The sequence below is a fragment of the Scatophagus argus genome, chromosome 12, assembly GCF_020382885.2.
Source record: "Scatophagus argus isolate fScaArg1 chromosome 12, fScaArg1.pri, whole genome shotgun sequence".
In the NCBI taxonomy this organism is placed as follows: domain Eukaryota; kingdom Metazoa; phylum Chordata; class Actinopteri; family Scatophagidae; genus Scatophagus; species Scatophagus argus.
This window is the reverse complement of record NC_058504.1, coordinates 21,679,633-21,706,484: the sequence shown is the minus strand read 5'-3', so window position 1 is coordinate 21,706,484 and position 26,852 is coordinate 21,679,633. Positions and strand designations below refer to the sequence as shown.

Below are 26,852 nucleotides of genomic sequence, written 5' to 3'. Positions count from 1 at the left end.
AGTGGATTCACTCCCCTCTTACAGCACTTTGTGAAAACATTTAAAAACATGTGATCTGAGTGTGCAGATGTTCAAAGTCCCACGTGGGGACATGTGTTTCAGAGGAGCCACAAATATTTAAACTTACAAATGATACAAAGCAGCATTGAAAACAGTGGAAAAGACGGGTAGGCAAAAGCTGAGCTAAAGCAGACGAGTTCATGGGATGTCTTAAAATCCAGTCAAAACTTGCATCCCAGCAAGCCACATTTTTTGCCCTGAGAAAGAATGCCTTTGACATTATGTTGGCTGGGAACTACACGGCTTTGACATAATTTGTGTATTTTACAGACTTTTCTAAGCAGGCTAATCCTGCTGTAAACTCAGTGTTGGACTTCTTCAGTTCACCAGTGCTTGTTAGCCTATCTGTGACTTTTCCTGTAATGTTCCTTGTGCTGTTAAAAAGACAAAGGCAATGGATATACAAATAATGCATTTATTACATTATCAGAGATGAGGGACAGGACAGGACACTCACTGATCAAAACCAAAAAATAAAAGAGTATTGTCCTGTTGAGGTGTCAGCTGGTGACTGTTGTGAGTTTCTTGTGCACACACAGAACATCTTTTCAATTAAAATAATACTATAGTTGCACGGAAAAATACACAGCAGCGTGGTCAGAAGAAGCACAGGCCGCTGTGCTGTTGCTGATAGCTGATATACGACTGGATGAGAGAGTCAGGGATCCGGGGCTTCACAGCGTTCAGGGCATTTTCAAAGTGTCTGGCCTCGATGTGCTGAGCTTTGATGTCCTCTTGTAGGGCCAGGAGGGCAGCCTCTCTGCATACTGCCGTTATCTGGGACAGGAAACAGACACAGATATTCGGCTGTCAGGCAGAGAGCTCCATCCACTGAACACCGCTGAGTCACGTGAGCGCAGACTGATCGACCTCAGCGACAGGCCATTGAGGGTAAATGTGTTATGGCAATGGAGAAGCACTTTATTTATCTCTCCCTCTGGGACACGCATTTATCTCATAAACATCAAAAGACTTGCAGCTCAGGACAAACACAAGCAAAACATACACAAATCAAACCACATGCACATGTCCTACTAAACACAACCGAGTGACAAAAATTCCTAATGATGGGATCCTTTCACTCCTTTGACTCCTTGACGACCACCACGATGAATGTCAGGACTCTGAACTGCTAATATTCCTTTGGTCATTTAAAAATAGTAGACTGTAATTAAAATTAAAGATACTGTGAGAAGTACAAGTCCTTTATTTAAAAACGAGGTAAAATAAATTCAAAACCGGCTGCAGGAGGATTAACTGCATGCGCTGGGATTAGCTACATGACGTGCAACACGAACATATTTCAAGCTGCAAGAAGAGTTTATGTGAGTCTTAAAATCATCTCAGTCACAAGAACTGAGCTCTTATCCATTATGTTTTTGGAACATGAGATAACTACCAAACTTAATAAGGAACTCTCATGGACATTTAAATAACAACTAGGGACTAAGTACTTACTTTGGGTGTTTGCCTCCCCCTCCTCTATTACCTTAACTGCACTTGAATCTGCAATGTGACAACATACAGGCAAAAACCAGGGGTTTTTGAGATTTAATTCAACTAAAAGGATTATTTCTGCATCCAGACAAACATGGCTTAAGTGTAAAGACAGTACACCTCCCGCAGCCTCCCTGCTGCAATACTGATGGAATTATGTAACGGTTGACACGGAGGAGTGCTGCAGTTGGTACGGGTGACCTTTGGGAGAGATTGTGCACACAGCAGAGCAGTGACTCATTTCCGAATTGGTGGCGATGGCTGATGAAGGCCAGGCACCTTTCCCAGCAGTGCCACCCTCCTCCTGCTCTAGAAGCCCGGCTTTGTTCCGAGCCAGGGCAGCTTACACAACTCCCTCCTATAACAGCGTCGCAGGAAACTATTCGCCTGCACAACCACTGATAACGTCTGGTGGGAGGTTAGTGGGACAGGCAGTCATGTGATGCAACTGAGCTGTGGAATACTGAGCAGTGAAAGTATGCATGTAGAGCAATGTGGGTGCACTGAAATTGTTCACTGGACCGAAGCACTGCTGGTCGCTGCCCTTTCCTCTCCAGCTGCACGGGCACACTGTGTGTATCACTGTCAGTGTGTGTCAGTGAATAAATACATGAAGCTACCTGCAAGCGAAAGGCTCAACAGACTGAGAAACTGTGCATTTCAGTTTTTATTTAAAAAACTCGTTTGATTGAAAAAAATGATACGCAGGTTAGGAGAGGAGAGAGGAGCTAACAATAGTAGCTGTTAATTAATGTAGTTAGCTACTGTCTTCATTTGCCTGTGTCTCCTAATATTGCACAGCAAATTCAATTTTCTCTGATTAAAATAAAGATATCAAAATATGACCAAGTTGGCCCTGAATGATGATGCTATTCTCTACTGGCTGTTTGTGTTAAACAAGGTGTCAGGTGGTATACATAGGAACAAGTAACAAAGTGACATCATCTCATTCTTCATACAATGAATGCATAGACGCGGAGACAGGAAAAAATAACAGCGGAGGTTGTCGACTGATAAAGCATATGGCACTCATGGCGTTTTTCAAGGCTACAGAACAAAATGAGGGGAGATAGCTGTTTGGATGTGCTCTGGCCCAGCTAGCATGCACAGCTCAGGACAGGTGCTTTGCAGATGTCAGGATGTGAGGCCCACCCCCCCAAGCCCTATCCCCCTTCTTCTACTGTTTCAAGCCAATGAGCAACATGATTTAGGCAGGGTAAACACACAGGGCTGGGTTAATTTTGCATGAGGGTTTCCCATCATTCAAGTCATTTAGGCCTGTCAGTAATAATGATGCAAAACAATGAGGCCATGTATCCCAGTTCCCTGTTTACAAACGGAGAGCGTAATTTAAGGAGTCAAGAGAGAAGGCCAGGGGGATGCAATATGTTGAACCATGTGATTTACTGTTGTTTCCAAGCAACATCCACAAACAGCAACAGACAAAGTTTGCAGCACAATCAAGCCGTGATTTCTTATTTACGTTGAAACTTCACTTACAGGATATGTTAACCTCCTTGTGCCTCAATCTCATGATTCAACAGTTAATAATTATTTGGTGCTTACTTGCATAACACCCTTTGGGTTTATTAAAAAAGGGGGTAAAAGAAAATGTCCGGAGCTGCTCTGAAGTACACAAACCACACACACACACACACACACACACACACAGAGGCCCCCACATTCATGCTTGCTGGGTTTATGAGTTGGTCTGTGAAGGCGATCAACAAGCCAGTGTTTCCCACTGTGTGTTTGCCTGTACAGGCCTTGAAAAAAAAATAAAGCCACAAAGGCAAACAGGGCGAGCGAAAGAGCCAGTTTGTTTGTAAACGTGAAGGCATTCCAAGACCGGAGCCAAAAGTCCAGCCCCCCCCTCAAGAATCACCTTGATACACCTAACCTCCCCCTTCACCCACTACCACCCCCAAAAAGCAACCTACTACCCCCTAAAGATGGGCCCCCCGCACTCCTGAAAAGGAAAAGGAGGAGGAAGGAGAAAACTGCTAATGCACAGAAATGAGATGTGTGTGTGTGTGTGTGTGTGTGTGTGTGTGGGGGGGGGGGGGGTCCGTGGCGAAGAGTGCTGACTTGTGGCAGGACAAATAAATTATAGATCTCTCTCTTTTTTTCTAAAAAATTTTATTGCATTGCAGACTTTATTTTTCATTCCCTCCATAAATTATGTCAGCAATCACTTAAATATATGGAGAGGGCTGAGCTGATGCATTGCAGTGGCTGCTCTCTGGTGATGTGGGCGAGCTCACAGTTCCTGGAGGTGGAACGTAGCCAGCTGTAAAGCAGCAAAGCAAATGAAAAAAAAATCAAGAGCCTCACAGTTTGGAGACGGGTTAAAACTTGCTGACTCAAGATGACCCCAAAGTCGTTCTGATAGTGAGTCAAAGAAAGAGGTTTTGATGACGAAGCAAAAAGTGTCTAAAGTAACATTTTGTACTGTAAGCTCTTCCACTCCAGTGGGTTCATGTTAAATGTAATGCCAGTGACTAATTCCTATTAGCGTTCACTGACTCATTTACCTCTCTTTATTTATTTAGCTAGCAAACATTTGGCGATGATAAAATGGTCCTCTGTGACACCCGGCTCTTTATACTTGTCCATTCCTAGCATGAGAGACCCCCTGAGTCGGGGCTGGGCCTAGACTATGTCCAGCATAATGAGGTTGGTAACGGTCTCATGCATCATCAACATGTATGGCTGCTTTTTTAAAATGGTGCTACCAGCATTGGTAGCACCATTTTTTTTTGTCTTTTTGTCTGTTCTGGTCTACTGTATTTTGGGTCAGGGATGATTATTGCGTATTCGGGTCTGAAGTTCCTTGGAGACTCTCCTCCAAGGAAAAACGATCCAAATGAGATGGGCGTCCCCTGTTCCTTACTCATTTCATTCCAACAGTCACTGATGGTTTTGTTAAACCATGACGGCCACAAAGCTTCATAAAGTAGTTACCTAAACCAAAGTAAAAATGTTTTCCTAAACTCACTCATGTTTTTTTTTTTTTGCCTGAACCCATACCAAACTATCAATAGCAGTGTCATATCCGAAAAATGTTACTTTTTGCAGCAGCAATCGTCAGTCTGGTCACCAGAATAAAGTGTTGGCATTGTGCATTTCGCCAAATTATGGATACGTTAAGTTTCACATTACACTTCACATTTCTTACAATATGTGTGATATTACATTCAGATTATATGTATGTGGGCTGACTTTCTCATCAGGAGGAGGACACAGTGGTGGCCTGAAACCAAGGCGAGACTGCTACCAAACGAGAGACCACAGCTAGAGACTACTTTAACCGACAATTTCCAGCCATCTTTGTGGCAACAAAACAGGATATTTTCAACACAACAGCTGCCAAGTGAGAGACCACTGTTTGAGACTACTCCAACCAACATTTTCCAGCTGATTTTGTTGCAAAAAAAAAAAAAAAAAAAAGGATATGGTTAATGAGACGGCTGCCAAACAAGAGACCACTGTTCGAGGCAATTTAAACCAAAATTTTCCCACTGTCTTTGAGGCAACAAATGGGATGTTGTTATCAAGATGGTTGCAAACGAGAGATCATAAGCACAGAGTTGTCACAACATAAAATCAAAAGCTGAAATGTATAGAAAGATTAAGTATAAACATATCAAACGTTTATTCAACATAGCGTACGGCACCAACATTTGTTCTGGCGATTGAGACTGTGTTTGTAATGGTTCTGAAAGATAATGACAACGTATTTTGTTGTTTAATTTGGACTTGATGGTCCTAAAATGCTTTTTGGTTTAATTTCTGTATTTATTAATTATTGTATGAGTTTTGTCTGTTTTGGATTTGGGGAAGGCATGGCATGTAATATGTAGAGTATGGAGAGAACAGACAGAAGTAGAAGTTATGAAATAACAAGAGGGAGAAAATAAAAAGAAATGTATAATAAAGTATAAGAATCATTTCATCACATCTTGTCCTGACCAGAAGCACAAAGTTTAAGCTTAAAGTTCCTTCCTACACAACCGCCACCACCAGCAGAAATGTCCAGAATCCATGTTTCAGTCATTTCAGCCTATTAAACCACAAAACCTTTAAATGGGTCACTGGAAAAGTGATAGATACTCAATTGGAGCGCCCACCACATCCTTGTTTCCACATATTCCTCTAATGACAAGTTTTCCCCGGTGGTTTTCAAACCCCTCTTTAAAGCAAGCCTCCCTCGCATGAACATAGAAGCACACTAAAATCTATGAAAAGACATACATTGCTGTTGTTACCATTGCTCTTCAGAATTGCTGTCAATAAGAGCCAAATGCAGACCACCATAATAACAGGTTTTCTGGAGGTTGACTGTCACATTTACCTCCACTGTCTGTTGGTCATCTAATACAGAAAGGAAAAGTAATTTAGACACCTTTGATCTTCAAGTGGACTAAAGGTTTGTCTCCCCAAAAAAAGACACAAAGTGATATGCAGAAGTCATTAAGAACATCTGAAATGTTCAAAAACACTTTAAACAAGCCTAAATTAATTTCCAGCATATCGGCATCAGGGGGCAGACACGTCGGGCGGAACATTTCAGATCTCAAGACGAAGAAGAAGAAGAAGTAGAAAACCATCTGGAAAAGATGGAGGGATGGTCGAGTTCTTCATACAGATGTTGGTTCTTTCTGTGGCAGTACCTCACTGTGTCTGTTGCTCGTCTTGGTTTTATAGTATAAAAAAACAAACCTCAGTTGTGATACCTCCATCAGTTGCTAATATTTGCTGATAGCTTGTTAGAAAATTAGAATCTCATAATTATAAATGAACTTATGACCCATTTGAAGCTACAAAACTGCTCATCAGAAAGTTGGACCCAATATCATTTATTAAGTTAGTTTCTTTTTCAAACTGCAGTATGTCTCAAGATGTTTTCATGAGAAGCAACGGGCAACGGTCTAGCATTGTTTCAAGGAGTTCTCAATTTTTTTGTGAATTTGTTTAAAAAAACAACAACATAAGTTTATTGTACGTACTGTAAATAATTATTAATTACAGAAACTGAGTACACTAATACAGAAACTGATATTAGTGTGTATTAGTGATTTAAAATTCTTGTGTTGTGGCAGATGGATTTCGGTCAGCCAAGCCGTTTTAATGGTTATGACATTAGGACAGGCACGTGCTCAAGGCTGTAGGCCCTTGCTCGCCTCCCATGCTCCCAGCCATTAGGGTGCCACAACATGAGACCCTGGTTACAACAGTGGCCTTTATGCTCCATTGGTCACTGTACTGCACTTTCCCCTTTAGCCACAACTACATCATCATGCTGCTTGAGCGCACACAAGCGATACCACGTTGGAAGTATATACTGTATGTAGAGTGATATACTACAGCACATCCAGCGCTATATGTGAGGTCCTGTTGTCCTTGTAAGATAAGGCAACATGAAACTTTAACGACCCCAGAGAGGAAATTAGGCCACTGCAGCAGCAAATGGTAACAAGATATAGCAAAGAATAACAGAATATAACTTAGAACATAGCAAAGTGGGGGTTACATAAACACACCCGACACTTTTTAGCACTTGAACATGGCAAGCAGAAATATATGAGTGGAATAAAAAGTTAGATGTATCAACATTTACATGGGAGTGCAGAATAGTGACAATAAAAATCTTGGGCCCCTTTGAGGTCAAGAACAAATATGAGAATAAAACAAAAGAAATTTGCGTACATGCTGTGTGAAAAAGGGAACAATTCTAAAATTCCCAGAAATGTACAATGTCTATAAAAAACCCCCAGACAAAATAAAGGCATAACATGCATAAAGAATGTAAAAATCATACACCTGAGTTCATAATAAGGGCCTACAGAAGGACGCGTCTCAGTGCACACAGGCGTTTTATAAAGGGAAATATAGAGCGATACATGGGACCTCTGAACTCAAAACTGCATGTTCATTTACTATGCATTCCAAAAACACACATTTACACACAAGGATGCACACTGATATATTAAAGCAAAAGCATGCAGTGACACTCAAAGAACCCGTACGTACATCCTACACTTTCACTGCAAAATAACAGTTTCTTTCCCGCAGTATTTCCCCAGAGGAGGTGAGAAGTGGTGCGTGCCATGAGACAACCTGTTCAGCACGACGAAAATAAACCCTTCTCGAGAAGTGGAGAGGGTGAAAAAAAAAAGAGCCTGCGACTGCTGGCAGTGCATTCCAGCGTTCTCAGGTCAAATCTGTCTGGTGTACTTTTTGCTTCCTACTTCAACAAAGGCGCTCAGTGAGTGTATCAGACGGCCTTAATGAAGGGCTTGTTAGCCCGGCTACCGGCAGCAGATCTACTAGAGCCGGAGTGTGTGTGTTTACTATCAATCCGCCCTTGTGTCTACAGCAGGCTACATCCAGCACTCCCTTCCTCCCTCCGGCCTCACAGACAAACGGCCACATTTACAGGAGTGAGCCCTGACCCCCCCCCCCAACACCCACTCCCAGCTTCCCACAAAACCTCTCCTCCATCACTCCACAAGTCCTGCACACATACGCTGTGCACACACATTCTCAACACACTGCACTTGCTCACATACAGTTGCACTGAACATGCATGTGTAATACACTGGACTTGCAGGACCACATAGGCAAAGTGTGGGCCAGCGCACTGATTCATACTGTGCAAACAACAAACAAACAAAAACATGGTACACTGCAATATGCAAACACACATTCATGCATGGGTACAAATGCATTTGCACACACACATAAGTGCAGTAATGTGTACACGCCTGCATGCAAACGTGTCTTTCATGGGGACATCTTGTGCAGCAGACACATGAATATTTGCTTGATGAACAGTTACAGCACTCATTCAACGTTCACATCTGACAGCTAGAAGAAACAGCTTATTCTCTTATTTTATATGATTTACTCATCAGTCGTAAAAATAGAGTACACAACTCACCTCAAGTTCAAGTTCTAACAAGTCAGTCAAATCAATATGGTGTTTCATTGCATGGCGGCAAATAGCAAATAGCAAGTACAGCACAGTGCAAGCAACTATTATTGCTGAAATTATAATGATGAATCGGGAGCAGGAGCAAAATCGTTCAGAACAGAGCACGATTATCAAACCCAGATGATATATTCAGTTTATTATTACATAAGACAAGAAGAAACACATTTGGGAAGCTAGATCTGGTGAAGGTGTTGCTCGTTTGCTTGAAAATGTGCAGAAAAGGGAAGAATTTAAATAGCACATAGCTGATATTGCGGTTATGGAAAATGATGACATTCATGAATATGTACAAATACAACACTAAAGACTCCATAACCTTAACTAAATAAAGAGATGTATAACAGATGATGCCACGCACATAAATTGTAAGAAAGCTGACATCCAATGCCAGCCATAATATTGGCTCCAAGTGGGCTCTCAGGCAAATAACGAAAATATTACCTCCCACCTCTTAAATTGCCCCAACCACACCACAGTATCACCACCATCACCCTAACCCCCCGGAAAAAAAAACAAAAAACGTAACAAGCCACGCTTCATCCAATTTTCTGGGAGGAAATTCAATAATATATAAATCAAACGATGTCGGGTGTGCAGAGCCCAAACTCAACCAGAAATAAAATGTTTCATCCTCCAAAAAGGCAAAGAGGAAGTGTCTGCAGTGACATGAGAAACAAGGCCTGACCACAGCTCCATGTGAAACCTATTTAAGATTACAAGGCGCAAGAGAGGGAGAGAGAGAGACAGACAGAGAGAGAGAGAGAGAGGGTTAAAGAGAGGGGGAGAGGTTAAGCACGAAGGGAGGAGAGTCACGTGGACAGAACGGAAACATGGCACATGATCATAAATAGCAGAGTGGAATGAGTGTGTGTGTGAAAGCTCTGCTCTGAGCACAGGAATTCAGATTCCATAGAAAACTGTGATGATGAAAGCGTGCTCATGTGGGCTTTTCCTCACCACATGTTACAGCTGAGACAATAGAGACGAAGGGAAGATACTACACATGACTGCTGCAACAGAGAGAAACCTTCATATGCAATGGGAGAAATGTGGAGACCCAAGAAAAACATCTCCAGCTTCAGTATTACTACACTGTACTATAAGATTCAAGTTACTGTTTGCATATGTTACTTCTCTGATTAGTCAAGTAAGCTTCAGAGTAAAATCAGATTTTTGTCTCCTAGAAAACGAGTTAGGTTATAACTTAAACTATTATAATGATAAAGATGAAATATAAATTCAAGAGCACACCTCCCCCAAGCAGGTGTGAGTTATTAATTGTTTTCAGGTTGGAAAGGTTTGCAAGACAGGAATGTCATTTTTTAAAAATCTAAATCGGGAGCACATCTCCTGTGATAGAGTGCATTTCAATTCATTAGACCAAGTCGTGATAAACAGATGATTGACTTTTCGTACATATCTTACTGACTTATCGATATGTGGACATGACTCAATGGAAAGTGGCAAAGAAAGTGGCACCTCATGTGTTTAATATTTATTTAAGTTTACAGAGCTAGAGATTCTTCTATTCATTGTTTGGTTTGTAGACATCTTAATATTTTTATTCAGATCTCAAATTCAGCATATAAATACTATTAGGAAGTAAAAGTTCATTGCTCTGTGAAAGGGCGTACTTGGCATTATTAAGCTATTATATTATCATTATATCACATGAACATAAAATGTTGGCATAAAATGGTCACAGGTTTTATCCTGCATTCGCCTGAGATGAATTCACTGCAGGCACCACTTTTAACTGTTAAGATGGTTTTCATAAACTTTTGTTGATGTTGCTATTATCCATATGGTCACAAAAGATAGCATACATAACATATATGTGACTCACTGACAATAATGCAAGTGAAGTGATTTTCAAATGGAAACCTCCTTCAAAAGCTACCAAATAACTTCCACTTGAATGTGATCATCTCAGGCTCCTCCAAATACCTCATGTTTTGGAAAGACCCATGTGGGATAGCACTTGTGTTGGGGCTACACAACGTTAAGGTTGTCAGTGTGTGTGTGTGTGTGTGTGTGTGTGGTGGTGGTGGTCCTGGTGGTGGGGGGTATAACTGGGCCTTGCCTTTAAGGGTATATTTGTCCTTGCCCCTTAATCAGACGAATGAAAGCTCCACATTCTCCCTGGACTCGGGAAGGCAGGGATGGTATATTTACCAAACACACCCACACCGAAGTGACCTGGAAACTCAACCCTCTCTGTGTGTGTGTGTGTGTGTGTGTGTGCAGACGTGTATTCCTGTGGTTGTGGGGACAAAAACCTGTTTACACAGTTACATTGTGAGGATCTGCCATACTTATGGGGACAAAACTCAAGTCCCCACAATGCATTAAATATTAGAGAGCAGAGTTGTTTTAAGGTTAGTCTGAGGTTAGAATTAGGTTAAAGTAAGGGTTGGGATTAGGCAAGTAATGTTTATTGTTATGGTTACATGGTGGTTAAGCCTCCAGGAAATGAATGTAAGTCTATGTAATGTCCCCAGAAGGGATGGAAACAAAATATTATGTATGTGTGTGTGTGTGTGTGTGTGTGCATGCATGTGGTAATGTCAAGGTAGGTAAAACTCCACCTGTGTGATTTGCTCAACTGAACATTTTCTTTTTCCAGTTTGCTCCAGTAGCATGCAGTGAATATTCACATACACCAGTTATTCAGGTACAGTAACCCGACTGCATACTGTTTGCTAAACAGCACCAACTGTGGCCATCTGTTGTAATCACAAGACAATGGCACAATGAATGTAAGAAGACATCATCTTGTCTAGAGGGCACCACGGTGGTGCAGCGGTTAGCACTGTGGTTAGCACTTCCAGGTTCGAATCCCGGTCTGGGCCCGTCTGTGTGGAGTTTGCATGTTCTCCCTGTGCCTGCGTGGGTTTTCTCCGAGTACGCCGGTTTCTTTCCACAGTCCCAAAAACATGCACATTAGGCTAACTGGCTACTCTACATTGCCCCTAGGCGCAGGTGTGTGTGTGGTTGTCTGTCTTTGTGTGTCAGCCCTGGCACACTGGCGACCAGCCCAGGTTGTACCCTGCCTCTCGCCCGTAGTCAGCTGGGATAGGCTGCAGCGACTCTAACGGATAAGCGGTATAGAAAATGGATGGATGGAACATCATGTCTGTCTGTTAGAAAACAAAGATAAACTCAGTGAATTCTGTGTAAAATTTGCTAATATAAGCTAACATCAGTCACCATATCTGACCAAGCAAGCCAACACACCAACAAACAACAAAAATACACTCCACAGGATTGATTGAATAAGAATTAAACTTTTTAAACTTAAAAAATGGTATCATTTATCCACTGAAAAGTTTCATAACCTCACTTAAAAAAGTCAATAGTTATTGAGTAAAGAGTTTTTGACATCTGAGCTGAACTGTTTGTTTTCATTTAACCTTTCAAAAGTGATTTAAGACAATTTACATAAAAATTCCTTCAGATAAAACAGAATTAATGGTATGTGATTGACACTGTGCATTTCCTTCTTGGCTGTCACCGTTTTCATACTATTTTTAAGCTGATCTACCTTCCTCTCCACATTTTGGTTTCCACCTCCCACCTTTCCTCCTCTGTGTTTCCTACAGTTCTACTCCCCCTCACTGTTTTTTGGTGTTTTGCTGCCCACGTTCTGTCTTCCTGTCTGTGGAAACAGCACAACCAGTACACTTGAGGGCTCATATTTCCCAGGAATATTTCAATTTGTGCTCACCATGGACTTGCACATAAACCACAGTGAAGGCTTTATATATAAAATGTAAAATTAGGGCCTATTGGAGTCATTTCCCTCTCAGTGATTGCTGGCCTGTTGCAAGCCGCAAGCAGCCCTTTGGCTGAAGTGTTGAGGGACGTGTTTTCTTTTTTTAACCTGCAGTGTCAACTAGGAACAACATATTCACAATGCCAACAGGCAAAAGGCTTGAAGGAGAGGAAGTGGGAGGTGTTTCATGGTGACACAGAGCTACAGAGGTGTGAAAGGCTTCTTCCTTGCAGCCTTTGTTGAACTCTTGACTCTGTTTTCCATGTTGACTATGTTTTTCTGAGTGGCAGCATGACTGGTTTTGTGGTCACACGCAGACACACACACACACAAGTAAAGATTCAACCATATTTTGGAAAATCATCAACTTCTGACCTTGTCAAAATGCATTCCACCAAAGCTGTTATGGTTATTTGATGATGATTATAGATCTTTTCTTTTCTTAGAGAGTCCTGGATTGACGGCATATAGCAGCTTCGTACATTTGGTACATTGGGTAACGTTGCTGTTATTCAAACAGAAACATGTTTTGTTGATGCATTTCTTGTGCCTGTGTCCTTGGTGATAAAAATCTTTGCAACAACAAATACCAGGTCATAAATCAGACACGCAGAGCCAAAGGAGGAACAGCCACAACCACAACAGGTGTTAAGAGGAAACCATTTGTCTTCCTGTGAGGGTGGTTTAGCTGTATGTGTTTGTGTGTGTGTGTGTGTGTGTGTGTGTGTGTGTGTGTGAACATACAAGACCTTACTTCTGATCAAATTCTTTTTATGGCTTGCTATTGTTGAAAACAAGCTTAAGCAAACTCAGTGCAGGCATCCAGACTCATGTTTTTATTAAGTGAAAGGGTTTAACAAAAAACTAATCAGTCTTTCAAAACTACTTTTAAGTTCTTTAACTGATTCAAAAATGCAGCCCAGGTTCATCAAGTTGTAAGTTAACATACTGATTTTGCCAGTGAGCTGCACAGGTAACCAGTAATCGAGGAAAGGAGAGTATTAAGCCATGCAGGCAGCTCATTGACGTCAAGGCAGACTGTTGATCTGCCTGATTTGTACATCAGAATAGACTTGGTCTTGCCAGCATGAAAAGAAAAAAAAAGAAAAGAAAAACAAAGCTATGAAAACAATTGCGTCAGTGAGTTTGAATGGCTGTCAGCCAAGCATCTCAGACACCTGGGCTCGAACCAAACAGCTCTGCCCCTCTTGGAGGGAAAAGACCCACCGCTATGAAGGTCGCAGTTGGTCAAAGGCATCTGTGACCGAACACAAAGATATTCAGATATGGCTGAATGCTGATGCCTGAGGTTTTATTAAAATGCCTGGACAACCCAGCCCCTCTTCAAGGGAAATGGAGGTTATAACACTGCGAGATCTCGAGGGAGGGCGGGCAGCAGGGTTGGCACTGCCTGTCAGCAGTCATCTTCTCTGCGTGTTCTGCATCCAAACAACAAATTCCAGCTCTGTTTTACCTTGTTTATGCACAGAAATTCTGATTTCTTTTTCTTTTCTCAGCAACTTGTCAACATCTGCTCAGTGCTCATTACTGTGCTGTTTTTGCAGTTCATCTCCTGTGGGTCACCTGCCAATCACACGGCACAGGGAGGTCTCTGACACTCTGTTAATGTAGTTTGAGTTTCTGTTCATTGTGCCCTGTTAAGTCTGCCATTAATAGTTTCCTGTTTATTCCAAACAAACCTCAGTAAGGAAAACACATCCATGATGAGCATCTGAGGATTTTTCCAGAGAAATAAGACTCAGCATTACAAAAGTAAACAGAAAAGCTTAACTCTAAAGTTACCAGAATGGGTGCGAATAAGGCCTGGATGATACTCCCACAAGGAAGGATACACAGTTCTGGGTACCACGGACACAGCCATTCCGTGTATACTACTTTTTGGTGTCCACTTGGAGGATGTGTTCCACACATGTGCAACAGATCAATGTCTACAGGAGGTGTATACCTTGCAAGTGAAGTTTGAAGTCAATTTGACATTGTGATCAAACCATGTAACTACATGACATGATGCATAAGGACCCAGAAATACTTCAATACCCAAGAGCTTATGTTGTGAAAGACGCCGCTGTAGTGGATACATGTGGTATATCTTGACAATTTTACAAACATTTTAGGCTTCACGCAACACCAACCAATTTTCATAGGAATGAATGGACCCATGCCTACAGATTTTCCCTGAACAGATCAACAATTCATGTCATGGGCACAAATTGAATTAAAATGGCAATATTCTTGCAAGAAGAGCTGTTTTGTCTGTTGGATTCAAATTCAGCGGCCATTTAGCTTTTCTACACATTTGCTACCCTTGTTGCGTAGTACCCGCCTGGACTTTCATACCCAATCCTGATATTATCACCTCTTTCCAGTGAACCTGTTTACCTGTGGAATGTGCCAAAAATGATTTGGTGTGCATTATTTGCATCCTTTGTTTCATAATTTGTATGTTTTTTTTTTTCAACTTGCATATTGATTCACTCCTACATCCTGCAATATCAAGTCTTAGTCAACTTTTAATAAACCCCATCCAAGCAAGTCAGTGGACTCGGCTGAGTCACACGACAGCAAGCTTGTAAGTCCTGCTGAGTTTTTGGTTTCATAAGAGGATTCATAATGACAGTAGATTTAAATGACACAATGGGCATTTTGCACTGATTTAAAATTTTTCCAGTGTGTGTGCTCACTGGCAATAACTTAACTTAAACAATACATTTGTTAATTTAATGAGTGTATGTATGATCAAGTATTTCTGCTCTCCTTTTTACAGAAATCGAAAACATCCTCATCCATGTGAGGAAGAATCCTTAGTTCGGAACTAAATTACTTTGAAAACGTATTTTAAAAGGTATAGAAATCCGAGAGGGCTTCGTCTTTTCAACAAGGCTGCAAACAAGGCCTGGAACTGACTCAGTGTATGTGACAGGGTGCAATAAATCCTCCAGGTCTTTTCCTGTCAGGGCTTGATCATGAATAGAAAAAAAAGAGAGAAGTGGAGTAGCATCACACCTTTCTTCCAGGAGCAAGTTAAGCCCTTCTTCTTCTTTGAGACAACGCTACAATTACAGTATCAAATGTTGCTTCTGTTTAGGAAAGTGATGGCAGAGGTGAGGAAGGAGAGGTGGCAACAATTTTCTTTGCTGAATGTGAGTTAAAGGTGTGTGTGTGTGTGTGTGTGTGTGTGTGTGTGTGTGTGTGAGAGAGAGAGAGAGAGAGAGAGAGAGAAACCAGATGTCACTCCAGGTAGGTAGGAAGACAGGTGATTTTAACAAGCTTCTAGCTCCGAGCTGCATCCTCCTGCATGACCCTCCCACATCCTACTCCTTTCGACCAAGCCTCCCCCTCTTCTCAGACTAGCCTGAAATCCCAGGAATGTAATTAAAGTCAAAGCTTCAGGTGGTCAAATTGCCAAGACTTGAGACTGAAACGCATTAAATGCACCCATTCGTCCATTACTTCTACAACTTGATTAATCAATTGTAAAGTGATATTAAAAAAATTGCGATAAATTCCTGTAAAGTTTTGGGACAGAGATGGCTAATGGTTGGAGAAGCAAACTTAAAACCACATTGTGTAGGTGTTAAAGTTATATGTCATGGTATATTGGATGATTCCATCTGTTGTACAATCTCTACATGTGTCACATGGAATTCTGTTCAACGGTACAAAACACCTGATCAGTTTAACGTCAAAAACATTTAATGAGAAGTAAACACTGTTTAATTACAGCTCTTCTTGTTTCTAGTGTTGTGTCTTTTGGCTGAAGGCGCACAGCCTGCATCATTAATATGTCACATCAACAGACGTGGTGTGACGTAAAACATAGATGTTTTAATTTCAAGAAGCATTTCCATGTTTGGTTCCGCCCTGCAGACCCACAAGCTGCCGTGTGTCAACAATTAAAAAAATGTAGTAGCCTACAGCGAATACTTTGAATAATATATAACACCAGAAAGAGGAAGAATTTAGTTTGTTAATATGGCAGGTTCCAAAGGAAACATTTGTCCTCAATCTCAACAAAGTGTCGAAATGTTCATTGTGGCCTGTTTGCACCTGACAGCGTCACCTGCAACTTGTCAACAATATCGTGTGACCAGTTGCAGGCCGAGAACCACTGAGGTTGCTTTACTCAGGAAAACGGGCAACGCAGCCTTCACACAACCAGTCGACGGATAGAGAAAAATAAGAATGCAATGCAACCAAGTGAGAACAGGAAAGGGAGAGATGGAACGAGTCGGTGACAATGTGCATGATATGAACTCATCACAACCACAATGTTCAGACATTTACTTATTTATTTACTTGTTGATTTGTTGCATTTGTTCTGCAGTGCTCTTTTCCTTGTAAACACAGAATTATCTTCAGTACTACGTCGCTCTGTTATCTGTATCCTGTTTTCTCTCAAACTTCCCCTCAGCGATCACCAGAGTTTAAGGTTTCATCTAATCTAACTTGATCTATAGTGTTGGCATGTAAAATACAATACGTGCACAGGTGAGACCCGGCTTTTTTCCCACCTGTGTGCTCTTATCAGCTTGACTGTGGCATGTCTTTGAATTTTTGTGAGGTTTCAAGAACTCAGTGGCAAGTGACTGCAAACTTCCATTCCACAGATGAGACACTACACCAGAAACCCCGATGTCAAACACAACACCTGATAGCGGGGGATTGGTTTCTTGTTGCATACCTCCACCAGGTGTACGCCTGCTTTAGGCTGCTCTTTGGGTGGGGGCGGCCGAGTCAGGAATTGGGGAGAGAGCATGTACTTTCAGGATATGAGGAGGCCCTATTGATAACCTCAGACTGCCATCAAGAAGGGTCATAATTTCAAAAGGCAAGACGGAAACACTCCAACACCTCTCTGTCCCGATCAGAGTAGATCTAGGAGTTGATGAACAGTTTTCTGGGCTTGCTGGAAGAAAGGCTGAAATGTACACATCTCTTTATAAATGTTAAACCAGGTATCATGTCTTGAGGAACTCTCTGCAGATGTAAATGTACAGTAATCTTTATACATATTTGAATGTAAAATAATCAATGTGAAATCAATAATTATAAACAAATGAAAGTTTAATACTGAAAATTTCAAATAATCCACTTCCAGAACTATGGTTGGTTTCGTTTTTGTTTGATCAGACTGAATATTGGTTGAGTCTATTATATGTTAAAAAAAAAACAAATTCTCACATTTGCAAAGGTTTACCCAACAAATGTTTGCCATTTTTGACTGATACGTGTCAGTGACAAAGAGAGGTCTTGTTTACTTTCCTGCTGAATGACTAATAAATCAATTTAGTCCTGAAAGTTGTTTCAGGACTAAAGGCAAACACACATCATAGGATTCTGATTTTTCTTCTTTACCTTTAATTCTTTTTGGCACGTGGAAATCTCTTTTTCCCACCCAAATGAAAGGGTAGTTGACTCTCTGGGCTCAAATGATGCACAGCTCTGATGATATGATGCATTATTATCAATGCATATTTGACCCTGGTTGCTCATTAAGTGATTGTGCATTATGTTGTTGCAAATATTTATGTGTCTCTCTGTTTAGGTGTGTTGAGGTCAGATGGATTCTGGATCAAGTATATTTATCCTAGAGACTGTCTGGATGAAGTTTGACTTGCCTTGGGTTGATTTTGGATCTGGTCTCTTGTTAATTCATTTAAGCATGACTGGTTCACATGGGGTCACGTGAGTCTGTGTAGAAGTTTTCACACAGGCCCATTGCTTACAACAAGAAGTTGATTAAGACAATTGCTTCAAGATCAAAACCACTCCTGCATGATCTCAGGGAGTCAAATGAAAGAAAGAATTCATCACAGATTCTTCTGGCACCGGACTCACAAACATGTCACACAGAAAGCATTACTAGGATGACAAAGAAACTTGTGTTTTAACAGCCTAACAAGGCACGCAAGTGTCCAAATTGTTTAAGAACGGTTGTTTACCAGGTCTGTCAGAAGACCAGTGTGACATTTCTATCATGTCCATGATCCTTGAAGTCTAAATATACAGCAGGGATTTACACTGGGGGGGGGGGGTATTATGTACATCTTATTATATGGGATTTTTTTTTCTGTTGAATGGCATATAAACTGAAGGTCTCCAACAAAGAAGAAGAGTGAACCAGACAATGAACAACTTAAAAAAAAAACAACTCAAATATAGAGAAATCTATATTTCTCTATATGTTCTCAATCATAATGGAATAAATAAAAAACAAGCTAAAGCCTAGAAAACTATAAGGCGGTGAATAAGTTTATCTGGCCAAACAACGATGTATTCTCTTTAAACTGTGCCATATTTCTGAAATTTTATTATTATTTGCAGCAGTGGTTCTGCTCATGACAATGTGAATCACGTGGCAGACGAATGAGAGAGACGAATCTGTCGCACAAAGGAACGTTTGTATGATCACTACCATTCTGCTGTGAGATCACGAGGGCTGACAGAGTACAGACACGACACGGACAACACGGAAAAGCACAAAAACATCCCACTGCAATGCAGGCAACGATCACAATTTCTTATCTGGTGGTCAGTAATAGCCAAAAGGTAAAATTGTAGACCTGTGAATGCTGGGAAACCTATTTGCACTGGATTATTAACCTTTTTCAACCAGAAACTGTTCTTTAGAACAAACTGACAAGATAAAAGTTGCATGGCTGTCAAACTAATATCCAAAATCTGTTAGAGGAAACTAGAGTGAAAAAAACACTGCAAATGTGTTAGTTGGAGGCACAGATTAGAAGTTATATTGACTTGGACTTGTGGCAGAGAAGCTGCATGAGCATTCAGAAAAATGGCACTTGAGTGAAGAAAAATTTCATTTAATTAATTTTTAAAATTTTATTGACATTATAAATCCCAAGATGGGAAATTACTTCTCTGCATTTAACCCATCGCTGATTGAAACACACACACATGCAACATGCAATGAAACACACAGGAGCAGTGGGCCTTCATGAGTTGCACTCAATGTCCAAAATTAAACAAATAGATAGATAGACAGCAGTGTTGTAGTCGAGTCCGAGTAAAGTACAAGTTGTTAAAGAAAAATCCGATTCAAGTCCAAGTCAAGTCCAATCCAAATATTATTATTGTATAATTATTATATAGTATTGAACTTAATGTAGATATTATCTTATGCCAAATTGATATTACATAAAATAAAAATCTGTGAAATAATCTCTGATTTACAAGTCCAAGTCCAAGTACAAGTCCTTAAAATTAAAAAATCTCGAGTCTGAGTCCTGGACTTGAATACTACAAACCTAATTATTTATTACTTTTAAATGGCTTTAGTATTTAAAAATACCGCAGTAAAACAACTTGCAAATTATCACAGAGGTACACAGACCAGGATCAGGACCATTTGCACAAGAATATTATTGTTGATAATAATATGATTTGAATTTTATAGGATTTTAAAAATCTGCCTGTAGAAATGAATGGGATGCTAACATGATTTTAGCATCTAATTTTCAAAAACACTATAGTAAAAGAAGAAAAAGGTAATCACAGTAAAGACAGAATTGGCCTGTGTATTTAAACAAAAACAGAATTTTACCCTTTTCAAACAGCCCTTGCAGCCATTGGAATATTGCTTTTTGACTTTATGAGGTGCACTTGAATACACCATGAAATTCCCATTGGTGCCCACATATTTTACCATACAACACCATGCAAATTGGACCATGTAAACACCTTGTGTGTGTGTGTGTGTGTGTGGGTGGGTGTGAACTCCAGCCACTAGCAACACCAAAATGCAGAGACAAACATTTACCTGACAACCTTGCAAAGTTTACTTGCCAAACAGAAAATCTACTTGAATTTGTTGCTTGGACAGTTTTAATTTCAGACCCTGGTTGCATGGACAAGTTTATTGGTTTGTAGAGATCTGATTTTTTGCATGTTTCAGGGAGCCTTATGCTTATCCCAGCACAAAAGCTAATGTTGACATGCCTGGTTAACGTGGATGTGATGACAAAAGGCAGAGCCTTGTCTGCATGCTCTTTTTATGATTTAGACTATTTTCCTAAAGAAGCCAAACAGTTATCTTTGACTTTATAAATCTCCTTCTGGGAACACTTCGCCAGTATTCACCTCAAATTTTCTGCTTCCGTGGCAATCACTACTCCTTCAGTGTTGTGTTGCTTTTCTTTTTCCGTTGCACTCAACATAAATGAATCAACAAAATCTAACTCACCTCTGCTCCGGAATATCTGTTGGTCCGAGTCACCAAGTCATCAAGAGACACACTTTGTGCCACAGGCATGTTGCGGAACTGGAGAGAAAATATCTCACGTCGAGTTGGAGCATCTGGGAGAGGCACAAAGATGATTCGGTCAAGGCGACCTGGACGCATCAGAGCCTGTGGGGCGGAATAAAACACAATCAGCTTCTGGATTGTCTTCATATCTCATAAACTGTAGCACACAAGTCTGTCAAGGTAAGGTTTACATATCATTTCTGACCATCAGGGAAATCTTATTTGACTTGTCGAGGATAACACATGTTCAGTTCAACAGAGATCTAATTATGGTAACTTCTTCTGGCACATATTTGTACAAGATCACTTTGATGTCACAAAAATACTGTCAGGACACTATGGCTCTGACCTTTGACCTTACTGCACGCTTGTTAGGTGGAGATCTAGGAACTAAAGCTTCCTCTACTCTAATGCATTGATTGCACGCCTCTTTAAACAGGGCCTTGAACCAAATGCCTAAAATGCAAACTGTGAAATCTAAGTTTACCACTTCTTGCAGTCGGCATGGAGACAATGTTGACGTTATCTGATAAACCCTCCACTTCCTATAGATCACATCTCTGTGACCCCAAAACAGTCCTTGAGTACCCAAAGCTGCCGCTGTCTCGCTTGTCAGACGCCATTAAGTGGCAGGCGCCTCTCAAACACAGACATGCAGACGGACTGACAAATATGCCCTGTCTCCATTCACTCTCTTTAGCCAGGCTGTGACAAACTGTGGGATGGTATGGTGTTGTTTGATTTGAGCTGAGTATCCATTTGACCAGCCACCAAAGAACACTTGGAGTCGAAAATAACAAAATACATTTTACTAGCTATGAATTATCATTTATTTGCAGCAACGGTGTGAAGAATCAACAGAAAAACAAACATCGACTGGAACTGACAGTTTCATTGTTGTTCTCCTCCCAAGACTCAGCGAGGCCTGGTTGTAGAGACAGTGGAGCCCCTGGCTTTGGGCCAGGCGGGCCACAGCGGGACTAAACCCCAGCCAGCAAAGACGAGGCAGGAGACACACAGAGACGTAAGCCATGCAGGAGGTCATGTCAGGAGTGATCAGTGAAGGTTGGAAGGACTGGACCAGCAGCCTTTGAACTTTTGTTTACACAGTCATCACACTGCTATTCCTGATTCTCTGCATGCACCATATATCTCCCAAGCCTGGCAGGCTTCTTGTTTCTTTTATATACAAAAACTATTAAATAGACAAACGATAGATATAATAGAAATTTGTCGTATGTCATCCTGTTTGCTCAATGGTGAAAACGGGACAATCTGCATGGGATGCATATGTGAAGGGCGACAATTTTGATAAACAAAGGTATTTATCAAGCAAAAATGTGAAACGGCTGCTCCAGCCTATACCAGCTTAGAAAAGATTCACAGCTCAGATATTTGTAAACTGAGTTGCTTTGAGTTTTGGACCCGATGGATCAGACAAGCCACCTGACATTCTATACATTAAATGCTAAATTAATTAGTCTGAAAAGAATTTCACAGCGACAAAAAGATAAGACATCAAATGGACCTGTAGGTATGACTGACTGGATCTTCAAGTGTGCACCAGAAATCCTGGAAGTGCTTAGAAAAAACATAGAAATGTGGACATTCACGAATCCATTCCTATCAATGATTATGGGATAAAATCGAAAACTCCAGACCATGTATCAAACGGATTGTGTGACGACACTGTTTCGTCACCTGCTGTTTCCTTGGCTGAGAATGAACTTTAAATCAACAATGAAAAACTATACAATGACAAAAACCACCTAATGGTCTTTACAGTGTTACAATTTAAGTCCATCTGCTTGCAAAGCGTGCTGGATGCAATTTTAGAAGTTTTGTTTTATGGTTTTCTTAACTTCCTCTCTGGATAACCAATTCTCATTTATTGGGGCAACGGACAGATTTCCTGTCTTTTATCTGTTGCTTTTTTGTGTTCCTGTGCATGTGTATGGAACATGAGAGGATGGAAACTGGAGACAAACATTAGTAGCTACCCTTAGGTAACCACAACAGAGTCATGGCTGACAAAAGAGCAATGGATCATGAGAGGAAATGTTCTTGTTTTTCAGGTCTCTGGATTCTTCCACTCGTTTGAGGAGACAGTCTGGCTGTGGGTGACGATGAGCCATCAACATAAAATAGATTGAGAGGAATAACGTCACTGTGATTCAAAGCGGGGAAAGGGCGGCTGTTGGGAAGACCTGCTGGGTGATGGATGGATGGATAGCAGGTTTGAGAGCTGCATCATTAAATTAAAATCATAAGGTCTTGAGACCTAGGGAACTTGATAAGATGTGTCTGGCAAAACAACCATAAAACAACACATGTGAGAGTTTGATGTCACGGTTCTTCCCACAGGTTAGTGGGAATGGTAGGTTTGTGTCTGTCTGTGTGCAGGAGGTGAGACGGGTGCAATAGGGAATACAGTCTGTGGTTGTTTGTCACAGCAGGTCTAGCCAGTCGCGTCAGTGGTATTGCACTATGCAGAGGACGTGCCAGGGACACTTCCTGAGTTGCTCTCCCTGGAAGTATCTCAGGGCTGCATGCCAACACAAACCTGCTGACCCCCACTGGCTAAACGACTCACACAGACACTCCCTTTCACACTGACAAACTAATGCACATACACAAAACACACAGTTCCTGTAAATGCTCTTTGGCTTAGTGATTTTAATTTTGGATCCACTTTTATAGTGCAAAGAAGCTGCGTGTTATCAGCCGTTAATTCTCTAAGCACACATAATGGAGAAGTAACCGTGGCTTCCAGGCGCTCGGGCTCCAAGGGTTCCATGGCGCTCCCAAAAAGCTGAGCCGACCCTCAGCTTTGAGACTGCTAAACTCATCTGACTGCCCTGGAGGGAAAGAAAGTCCCCCCCCCCCCCTTCCTCTCAGCAAGAGCAGGGGGCCCATCCATCACTTAACAAGATACACTTCCTGTTCTCAAGGACCCAGGGGTGGGGGTGGGAGCAGGAGAGGAGGAGGAGGAGGAGGAGGTGGTGCTGGTGGTGGGGCCTCAGAGACAAATACTTGGCTTGGCATGTTGGGCAAGAGTTGACGGGCTCTTTTCATAACGCCATCATTCCACCTGAAGTCTTGGCTCGACTGGCAGAAGGCAAGAAAAGAAGGAGGGAGGGAAGGAGAAAAGGCAGGACAAAAATGTCTAGATCAAGGGACACAGATGAGGACTACAGAACCAAAACCCTCCAAACAAACACAGATAAGTGGAGTGGGACACAGAAAAACACCAACGAGCAACTACTGCAGCTGTGAAAATTCTCTCTTCCTAACACAAGTCTGCATGACGGATAGCATCCACCTTGCTGCACCACTGACATGATAGGCATCATTACACATGAGCCATTAGTAATTAGAAATGCCCCTAGGTAAGAAATACCAACTAGCTTTAAGTCAACATTGAAGCATTTACACATCACTAACTCTCAGTGAGTGTGCATGGAGGACTGCCCTGCAGAGCAAAATCAAGCACAGTTCGATGGTGAGGAACTTTTGAAAAACAAATGGGGCCTATGCTGAATCAGTCAAACAGAGAGACCGAAAAGAAAAAAACACTCATCCGCTCCCTCTGCGCCAAGTTTCACTGCTGATAACAACAGTAATCATTCCAGGCATTGCAATCCTCCACAAGAAGTGATTACCCCCTAATGAAAGATGACTTCCTATCTGTGAAGGCCGGTACCTCTCCCTAAGCAGCGGGGAATGCTGGGAATCTTCTCCTTGGAACGTAGTAGCTGAGCACATTCTTGGCCAGCTTCAATCTGACCTGCTCTGAGCTATGTCTACAAACTGTTTACAAACCGACGCCCCCGCGATTCAGGCGTCTTATTCTTAGTTAGAAGCTTAGACACAATGTGGCTAAATCAAGATCAGATCCGCTTTGCTGCTCACAATCAGACTTCAGATCAAATGAAAAATGAGAGGAAACACTCTGTCCTTGATACTGAACATGATGATTAAATTCTTGCCCGCACATCTGGTGAAACATCACTTTTCTTTAAAAAGAAAATAACTCTTTCTGTTGGTGCTTTTTTCCAGCATGCAGGGTGATAGCAGGCTGTCTGGCTGAATAAATGACTTGCCTGAGGAGACATCAGTTGACTTTGTTCCCTGCCTTAAGGCATTTGCTGTGTGCGGTATCCTAACCTGTCAGTCCACAATCCTCAGAGGCCTTGATGAGTCATACTGACTCGCAGATGGGCCTCTCTGGATTTATACAGAACACACACCAAACAAAAAAAAAATGCAGAGAGCGTGATGGGAACCAACTGCTGGCAGAGAGGTCACAGAGGTCACAGAGGTCTATTTCGACAGTTCACTTTCGGGAAATTAATCCTAAAGAATATTTTAGGAATTAGTACTGACTAAATGGCGGCAAATGTTGGTTATTATGTCAACTGCAATTGTTCAATAAGTGAAAATAGCTGCTAAACTTTGGGTTGTGGCAGTCAGTACATTTAAAGATCGGGCCTTGATACATTTCACATTTGCTTTAGTTAGAAATTCAATTTCAGAACCAAAATCTTAAGGCGTTTTCAGGATAGGTCCATGTACTTGAATGTGGGCCCAGGTTTGTTTCTTCTTGTTTCTTCTTGAGAGTAAGTTTGTTTTCATAGATGAGAATCCTTTCAAAACCCTACATTGATTGTGCAACACACAATCCATGGCACCTACGTCACTTGTGTGAAATGAGCTAATTTGGCATAACATGAAAGGTGCCTATCATTACTTCAGTTCTTTTACTTTTGCCTAGTCATGCCTGAGTGTGTGGCGTGAATTAATGCAGCAGAACCTTCAAATGAAGCACACACTCAACAATTAACCAAACAGGTGTTTTGCTTTGGTCTCCATGCACAAATTCACACCGTAAAGATCTGTTGCAAAGATTAATTTAATATGATGTGCATACTGTTGTTCAGCTTCCCGCACGTGAAGTGACTGACTTTCATATTTGGTGTGATCTCCAGGAGTGTTTTGGAGACTCTTGTACGACATTTTGAGGTGAAGCAGAATTTGATTTTGTAAACAGCACTTGAATTCAACAGCAGCTTTCAACCTTCAAAATTACCGGTCTCTTGAAGAACATGGCCTGGGTGGCACAAAAAGCTCTCAAAATGTGTGAAAATACCCCAGAGCTTCATTTCCTCCCTCTGCTGTACAACCCTGATTCTAAAGAAGGTGGGACGCTATGTAAAAGAACTAAAAACAGAATGCAAATACACTGGCTGATGGTTTCACAGTCGGTCAGGTGTTCCCGAGCTAACGCAGTGTTAGTTAGCAAGTGGTGAACCTTGGCTCATCCTTGCTTGTGAAAGACTGAGCCTTTCAGGGATGCACCTCTCATACCCAATCTTCATCACTTGTTACCAATGAACTTGTTTACCTGTGGACTCTTCCAAACAGTTTCTCAGTCTTTTTGTTGTCCTGTACCATCTGGTTTCACATGTGTTGCTGGCATCAAACTCAGGAAAAAAAATACATTCACAAAATCAATGATAAGATTTCCCACAAAAATCCCACATACAATGACTTGTAGCTAAAGCAGATTTATAATAGCTACTGAACAGTTCTGCATGTCACATCTTTCTAAAATGATGACATAATTTTGGATGAGACCATGCTGTGTTCAGAGGGACACTGGACCTGCTCTATGTCAGCTCTGATTCTGATATGGGAGAGGATCAGAGGAGGAACAGAGCAATGAGAGAAAGTAAATCAGAGAGACAGCTAGAGAAAGGAGGGGACAGCCGAGTGGGGAGACAGGGATGAGAATGACTGGGGGAGAGATTTAGTGAGCAGAGAATAGAGAAAGAGAAGAGAGGGGGTGGGGGGGGAGTTGGCAACCAGTCAAAACATGAGAGGCTTTCACTCTGGATTTTGCCCTTGAGTCAAACTTGCATCCGGCAGGCAAGGCCACCGTGTCCAAGAACCAAATAACTCTGGTACTGTTAACCCCCTACTGTCCCACATGCTCACAGCCAGGAGGAAATTAAGATTTGTACTTTAAAAATGAAGTACAAACCCCTACTTCAGGTGATATTTGTCCCAAGCAAAATGACTAAACAATCTTTAAACTGATTTCAACCTTTGTCATACTTTACAGCTACAATGATATATGTATATTTTCACTAAACTATACAGGAATGCTGATGTCAGAGGAGACTATGTTGTCCTCATCAAAACAAAGGCCAAGATATGGATGATTACTGAACAAC

At 41.4% G+C, this 26,852-nt stretch overlaps 1 protein-coding gene across 1 annotated transcript in view; it reads right to left on the bottom strand.

Annotated features, from left to right (window-relative positions):
- Positions 1-461: 461 nt before the first annotated feature.
- Positions 462-26,852, bottom strand: part of spata5 (spermatogenesis associated 5) — a 105,257-nt gene continuing 78,866 nt past the window's right edge. Inside the window, exons 16-17 of the mRNA XM_046405846.1 lie at positions 20,554-20,718; positions 462-837 (exon numbers count right to left, since the gene is read on the bottom strand). Of these exons, the coding sequence (XP_046261802.1) occupies positions 658-837; positions 20,554-20,718 (345 nt within the window). The 3' untranslated portion in view covers positions 462-657. The remainder of the gene's footprint in view (positions 838-20,553; positions 20,719-26,852) is intronic.